The sequence below is a fragment of the Lolium perenne genome, chromosome 7, assembly GCF_019359855.2.
Source record: "Lolium perenne isolate Kyuss_39 chromosome 7, Kyuss_2.0, whole genome shotgun sequence".
Classification (NCBI taxonomy): domain Eukaryota; kingdom Viridiplantae; phylum Streptophyta; class Magnoliopsida; order Poales; family Poaceae; genus Lolium; species Lolium perenne.
This window is the reverse complement of record NC_067250.2, coordinates 80364206-80371902: the sequence shown is the minus strand read 5'-3', so window position 1 is coordinate 80371902 and position 7697 is coordinate 80364206. Positions and strand designations below refer to the sequence as shown.

Below are 7697 nucleotides of genomic sequence, written 5' to 3'. Positions count from 1 at the left end.
ACATTGAGATAATAATTAAAACTATGAAGTAACGCATTTATGTGCTCAGTAAAGCTGGACTCTCCCAACCCCATCAGCAAAATACCTATAGTGTCAGCGTAAACATATGATGATACCAAAAGTGTGTCCCATGGAGAGAATAATTGAAGTGATGCCTATATATTCATAGGTTGCATTATACACCTAGTGCACTTGGTGTGTCCACATGTAATGTTGGACTGTCCAGACCCCATATGTGCCATACTTGAAATTAGCCACATTGTAATAATAATGTGTAGTTTTTGCATTATACACAACATTATATAGAGAAGGAAACTGCTCGACAGAAGTAGACTTACAAGTCCATTCACCATTGTTGTACTTTGATTTATGTTCCGATTTCAGCATTGTTCATTGCATAAATCAGACATTTGTGGTACTTAAGATTAAGGTCTCGCCCCAGATGATTAGATGCATACTCTTCTCGATACTCACCCTATTTCACCTGAAAATTTGTACAACAAAGTCAGCTATTTCTATTTGTAATTACACGAAAGAAAAATCGGAACCAGTTGAAAGAAAGGCACACAATATTAAAACTCTACTATACCTATAGATACCATATTTGCAATTGCTCCTATTATTATTAGCAGGCTAACTAAGAAAACTTGTAAAAAATTCATCGACGTACATTTGGTGCAAGTTCTGCATCACCACCTGCCACGGATATTTAACTATATGAAACCTGCGTCGGAAAGAAATATGAACTTTGTTAAGGTAATCAGCGATAAACTTAAATACCATTCAAGGTAAATATTGCATGGGAAAAACAGAAGTTGCAGATCAGAACATTGAATGCCCCCTGAAACAAATTTCAGGTGCACTGCTTTATTGTTCGGAAGATGAGACACATGTCAAATACTAAAGCTCCATAAGTTCTCAAATTCAGCCGCAAATATTGGCTCTCGACTGACCGTAGTCTATCTTTAGTTCGGAAGTCATGCTAAAATAACCCATAGTACTACCACACTCCCCGTAAAAAGATGTCGCAAGTTTGTTAAAATTTAGATGTATCTAGACACTCGGTAGCTTGCAATTATGACTGGACATACTCTGATAAAGCTTGCAATTAGCTATATGGCTGACTGATCACAAAAACAAAAAAAGATCTTTCATGGCAATGTGTAACCTCATCCAAGTTTGGCACATATAGTTCAAGCAAAACCATATGTTCTCAACATGGCGGGCAGAAGGTTCATTCAAGGAATGTCCACCTTGTTCTCTACCAAACTCTTGATCATTTCAGGCCATGCAACTTCCATTCATGCCATCCAGACAACCATCATGACCATAACCTGCACTGTCATATACTCATATGTCTCTTATCTTGCTAGAGAACCTTTCACCCCGTCTACTAATATGTCAGCATCATGAAAGTTAAAACTGCATGTTCCACAGTGTTCTTTCACGAAACTCCATTAGCTCTAATACAGATTATCATGTCCAGCCTCAGCGCAATTATTACAACAGAACTGGGCTGCAAGTTCTTGCTCACTTCACATGTATAAGCCTAATGGACATGCAAATTATCAGAGATGTGGATGACATACAAACAAATACACCTTTTAATAGTGAAAATTTCACTGCAAAACAAGGCGAAGAGAACACAATTTGGACCGTCGTATTTTAGCTTTTCTGACATGGTAACACAAGGCGAAGACAATTGAGGTGGTTGGCCAGCAGCGTTTTAGCACACCTTATGTTGCTAGATGATAGCACAGAACACTTAGAATATCTCAGTGTTTCCTAAGTTGTTTAATAATTGAATTACCAGCAAGTCAAATTCAAGCCAATCTACATGTTCAATAATAGTTCTCAAAGAGTTCACGCGCTAAATATATGGTTATTGCTTCAATCTAACCTTAGGCATGATGCTCTTCCGGTCACCGATGACTCTCTGATGCTCCTAGTATACTTCCATACACTTGAGCTGATAGCATTCAACAAGCTATCCACCTTCTTCAACTCCACAATTTTAACCTTCAGTAACGAGACAAAGACCTCAAAATCCTTACATGAGCTTAAGTACTCATCTGCCAACATACTTAGTAGATCATTTCTTATGTTCTCAAAATCTAATAGACAAATGTAGATGAAAGACGTGAATGAATTTTTAGCCAACATAAAAATGAGTAAAAAGTTAATAGAGCGTTCCTTCCAGCACAAAGCATGGATTTCCCAACACCTTGCAGGAAGAACAAAAACGAGACTTGTACATTAAAAAGATACACAGGAAATAGCCGTGCCTCGCTCCGGCCACCACCGCCGACAACAGTGTTGTTTTCGTCACACCCTCTTTTTCTCGCTCCCTCTCGGCTTCCCCATCCCTGCGCCTACTGCCGCCAGCCTGTGTATCTTTACAAATCAAACTCAGCCGTTTGGGACTTTCAGTTTATGAACCAGTTATCAACTATGTACTTTTCAGTTCACGAAACCAACGACATAGTACTGAGTCTGGCAGAAAACTGAACCAGTTTATGAAATCAAAAGGAATATAAATTTCCAACCATGTGCATTCTTTCAAGCCTCCTTCGATTCCTCAACTTGAGTGACACCTAATATTTCGCATGTGACTATACATCCAACCAGATAAACAAGGTAGAGCCACATGATCACACGTACTGACTCCAGCATGCTGCAAAATAAACATCAAATCAACACTAATCGAGCTCATTTCTTCCTGCTGTATTTCACAAACAGCAATCTGACCAAATAATAACAATGTTCAAAATCCAGAAGGGATATTAATGGTCGACTGACCTTCCAAAGTGGATGGGCGTGCGATGAGCATCTGGGACAGAGGGCTGAAGGTGGTGTTGAACACCCGACCCCTATTCTCCAAGCAACATGTCAAGCATCAGGTACCTGATCCTTGAAGCTACCACCCCCACCCCCCCCTAAAGTCGCAACAAACAAATCCACCGAAATCTCCCACCCCTGATCACTGGGAGGAGTCAAAGAAAATCCCATCGTGAATCCACTACCTCTGTCGTATATGACACTGTCGGCTCCCGTCCAAGATGTGGTTTTACTTATCCTGAAACTCCTATTAGCACCTCACGAACAACAGTCACACCATTCAACAACTAATTGCTAGATCGATAACATATGCATAATGATCAGGCTACTATTAGAACTAGATGATACCCCGCGCGTTGCGGCGGGATAGTCTTAGCGATGTATAGGATAAGAATTTATATATTTAGCTTTATGAAAGCTTTGATGCAAAGCAGCGCATATATTTATTCGATAGTTTGTAAAAAAAATTATTACATCATCTTAGTAGTTCTTAAGTGCACTATTTAGTGTCTTTCTAGATCTTTTTGTCATTGGAAAGGATATCCATGACATATGTTTTCCATTTTTGATGTATTCGATTGTGAAGAGTGTATGATCCGATCCTACTATGCTTGTGAGATCAGCACATGAAAGTCCCACTTGGTTCCCTTCTTCCAGAGTAAGATGCAGGGGTCATCTCATATCCTTGAGTTTTTGTATTGCTTTCATATACATCTTGTTGGCTTCTATGGGTAGATCATCAGTTGAAGATGGAGGTACGCATGTGGCGGTTCTCAGTCGTGTCCTGAAAGATAGAAAGAAATTTACATAAATGTAGGAATGTGAAATATAAACAAAAAATTCTTTCTGATGACAAAGAAATTTCTATCTATTCTTAAACTGTGCATGATGGGGCCGATTATCGGAAGAAGCTGAATGGTCTAATTGAGGGGTGATAGCAGGTTCGGACTGACAGCGTGGTCGTCCACGACTGCGTGAGATGGGATGACTAACATGATGGCTTGTTGCATCCATCTTTTCATGCGTAGACGGGAGAATTGAAAAGAAGAGGAACTGTTCTTGTGGTCTATAGACAATATAACAATTTAACTAAATAATTATTACAGGAGAGGTAAGAAATAAAAGATGCATATGTTTCAGCTAATGTAAATTCAAACATAAGAGCAGGAGGTTAGATTGAGGAGCAAGAGATTAGATTTGCGTACCAATAAAAGGAGGTGATCTGTAGTGCCGTATACAGGTGATGGTAGCTGATGTTTCCTAGCTTGAGTGAGGAGACCAGCAAGTGAATAAATCCAAGGAATTCTTGACCGACCAGACCGGGAAGTGCCAAAATCGAAAGAAATCCGGTGGCGATGAGGTGCCAGTAGACATAATCAATCCAAAATAGTATGTTGTAGAGGCAGAACGTGGAGCGGATTTTCCAGCCTTAGCTCAACCTACCAGATTGGAAATACAGAGTGAGGGATTGAAAAAAAAAAGAGAAAATAAGAATCGGGAGAGGGCTGTACCAGCGCGAAGGCGGGTGGCAGTGATGGCGGGGCGAGCAGGGTCTCGTGATTGAAGCGTATGGCACCATGGCCTTCCTTTTAAGTTGGGGCCGGTGGCGACTGATTTGTTGGATGGAGCAGTTTCTATTGCTGATTGCTGGGATTTATGAGATGTATTCATCAGCATTTGTGAGAAGGAGGCTAGAGGTCGGGGGTGGAACAATTATGGCTAGAAAATTGGTGGGCGGAGGACGGAAGGTCTGGCGCCGGTGAGGAAGACGAACAGCAGTTGTACCTTTTTTTCAGCGAAAATTCGAACATCGAGCTAGTCGTGAAAGGAAAGTTGCGAGGCCCAGAAGGATGAAGGCGGGTCTATTTGGGAACCGAGGTCGACTACCACTCAACGGCCCAGGTCGGTCCAGCCCGCGTAGGAAGAATGTAGCGACGAAGCAAGACAAACGGAGGCAGATGTATGTGCTAAAATAAAAGGGGTGACGTGGCCTCACCAAAATGCAGGAAAATGAGGTAGTGGGGGTTCCTATTTAGAGATAAAAGATACTGCGAGGAATAATAGTTGGATTCAGACCTTGATCCCCATGAGGCACAGCGACGCCTTCTGTCCAGCAGCCTCCGCGACCGCTTCCATGGCGAGCCCCACCTCCATCGTATCTGGATGCTGCAGAGAGGGATCAAAATCAGGCCTCCGTCCCACCCCAGCAACCAGACCAGACCAAACCATCCCACCGTAAATTGAACCAGAGCCAGGGCGTACGCAGACGCGGACAGCGGGTGCGTGGTGGATACAGGGGACGTTGGGGGGAATCCAACGGAGCCGATGGCCGTCGCCGGCGAGGTGCGTGCGGTAGGAGGCAGCGGCGGTGGGCGACGGCAGCTCTTCACTTGGAAGGTGTCGTCGCTGCCGCCGCCGCGCCGATGGCGCGGGCTTGGCCCGATCTTCAGGTCGCGAGGGTTTGCGGTAGGAGGCACCGTTGGGAGGCTCTTTGGAGGAGGATGAGCGACAGGGTTTGCCGTTTTTTGGGAGGAAGTCACGCGAGACTGGGCTTGGCCCATTTGTGCGCGTGCGAGGCGGAACGGGAGACGACGAAAGGTCGAGCGTATTGGGAGGTTGGCAGAATAAGGAACATGTTCCTCCTTTTTAAGTAGTGTAGATATAATCAATAAAACTGTCTTTCGTGACATGTCTTTTTCTCCTCCTGGTGCAACGCACAGGCATTTTTACTAGTTACTTTAATTAAAATTGCATAATTAACTGGCCAGATCGAACGGACATAATTAATCACAGCGGTAGTACTGAGTAGTACTCGGTAGTACTGGCCAATCACCGTAAGATATGAGGGGTGGATGCAATGTGTAATTCTACTTTCATAAATTTTCAGGTTTAAGCATACAGTAGGCCTAGTAGTTAGCGGTGGGTCAATTCTTGTGCTTCTGGCTCTTGGTGCTCCCTTGGTAACACGTAGTATCAAGCAACAGAAGGCGGAAAAAAGAAAATACAAGTTTTTCAAGCAAAATCATGGGTTGCTGTTTCAGCAATTAGTTTCACAAAGGGCAGACATGGGTGAGCGGATGATTATCACCTTAGCAGAGCTAGAGAAGGCCACAAACAATTTTGACAAAACTCGTGAGGTTGGTGGTGGAGGACATGGCATCGTGTATAAAGGCATTCTGGATCTACAGGTTGTAGCCATCAAGAAATCAAAGATTATCGTACAGAGAGAAATCGATGACTTTATTAATGAGGTTGCAATTCTTTCTCAAATCAACCATAGGAATATCGTGAAGCTCATTGGATGTTGTCTGGAGGCAGAAGTCCCATTGTTAGTTTACGAGTTCATTTCAAATGGAACTCTTGAGCATCATCTGCATGTAGAAGGACCAATATCATTATCATGGGACGACCGATTAAGGATTGCACTTGAGATTTGTACAGCTCTAGCCTATCTACATTCCGCTGCTTCAAGACCAGTTTATCATAGAGATATTAAGTCCGCCAACATACTTCTTGACGAAAGTTTGACAGCCAAGGTATCAGATTTTGGGGCTTCAAAGTTTATTCCTATTGATCAAACTGGGGTCACTACTGCTGTTCAAGGAACGATTGGCTACTTAGATCCCATGTACTATTACACAGGTCGTCTAACAGACAAGAGCGACGTTTTCAGCTTTGGCGTACTTCTCGTTGAACTTCTTACCAGAAAGAGACCACTCGCCTATAATTCAGTTGATGGAGATAGTCTTGTTCTACATTTTGCGTCAGTAGTTACAGAAGGTGTCCTGGCTGACTTACTGGATCCTCAGGTCATGAAAGAGGAAGATGGAGAAGTCCAAGAGGTAGCTGCTCTGGCAGAAAAGTGTGTAAGGTTGAATGGAGAAGACCGCCCGGCAATGAGAGAAGTGGAGATGATACTTCAGAACGTGCGGATCAAGAGGAAGCAAGCTGCACGTGATGCAACATCAAGGAGGTATGATGACGACCAATTTTCTACTGATGACATGTCCACTGAAAGGGACATCGAGGAACTGAGTATGCAGTACACTGTGGAAGAGGAAGTATTCTTGTCAGAGAGGCTGCCTCGATAATGTCCTGTTTCGGGCTCAAGTACATTTCTAGTGTATGTATGATACCTTCCTTTTTGGAACTTGTTGTAGCCCCTTCAAATGCATGTCAAATCAAGGAAGTACAGTACACAAGGGTCATAGGTTGGACAAATACAGGGAGATGCTGGGGAGGAAAGCAGAGGAGCAGGTCGCTGAGTTCATTCATCATTCTCATTTGATGCTAACAAAGGCGAGAGGTGAAGATAATTAAGGGTGAAGAAGCACTTCAGCTCCTAGTGCTTTTTTCTGAAGCCAAGTCCATTGCTCGTAGTAGCTTCGTAGATGAGGGCGCTGCTGACGATGCCTCCTTACTTGGGACACTTTTGTTTAGTTGGCACTTTGGCAGGAGTAGTTAACTGAATTAGTTTTTGTTTGTTGGGTTTTTGTAAAGGCTCTTGTTTGTTTGACATGCTGTTGCTATGCACTATACTTATTTTTAGCAGGGATATAAGTGAAAACTGTTTGCAAAGTAGGTTTGGAAAAAAAACAAGGTTTATCATTTCGACCACTGCTCTACCGGACGATTCCATGGAATAAAGCAACCACACGTCCACACCATACAAGAGTTGAAACAAAGAAAAAACGCTGGAGCAACAGCAGAAACATGGCCAACTGAAAGGAAAGATACAAAGGAAGCTAATGGCAGATCGACTAAACGATGGCACTCCGCGACTGTCGACGCCCTCCGAAGTTGTCCCACCACGCTACACGCACCACGGATCACCAAGTACCAAGGCAGCACCTTCAGGA

General features: G+C 43.2%; 1 protein-coding gene across 1 annotated transcript; it reads left to right on the top strand.

Moving 5' to 3' along the window:
• The first annotated feature begins 5776 nt into the window (after window positions 1-5776).
• On the top strand, window positions 5777-7384 carry LOC127315887 (wall-associated receptor kinase 3-like). The gene has a single exon (XM_051346329.2). It carries the CDS (start codon window positions 5904-5906, stop codon window positions 6927-6929), a length of 1026 nt encoding a protein of 341 aa, XP_051202289.2. The 5' UTR covers window positions 5777-5903; the 3' UTR covers window positions 6930-7384.
• The last annotated feature ends 313 nt before the right edge of the window (window positions 7385-7697 follow it).

Coding starts and splice junctions, on each gene's coding strand:
- LOC127315887 (XM_051346329.2), top strand. CDS start 5,904: ATGGGTGAGCGGATGATTATCACCTTAGCAGAGCTAGAGAAGGCCACA.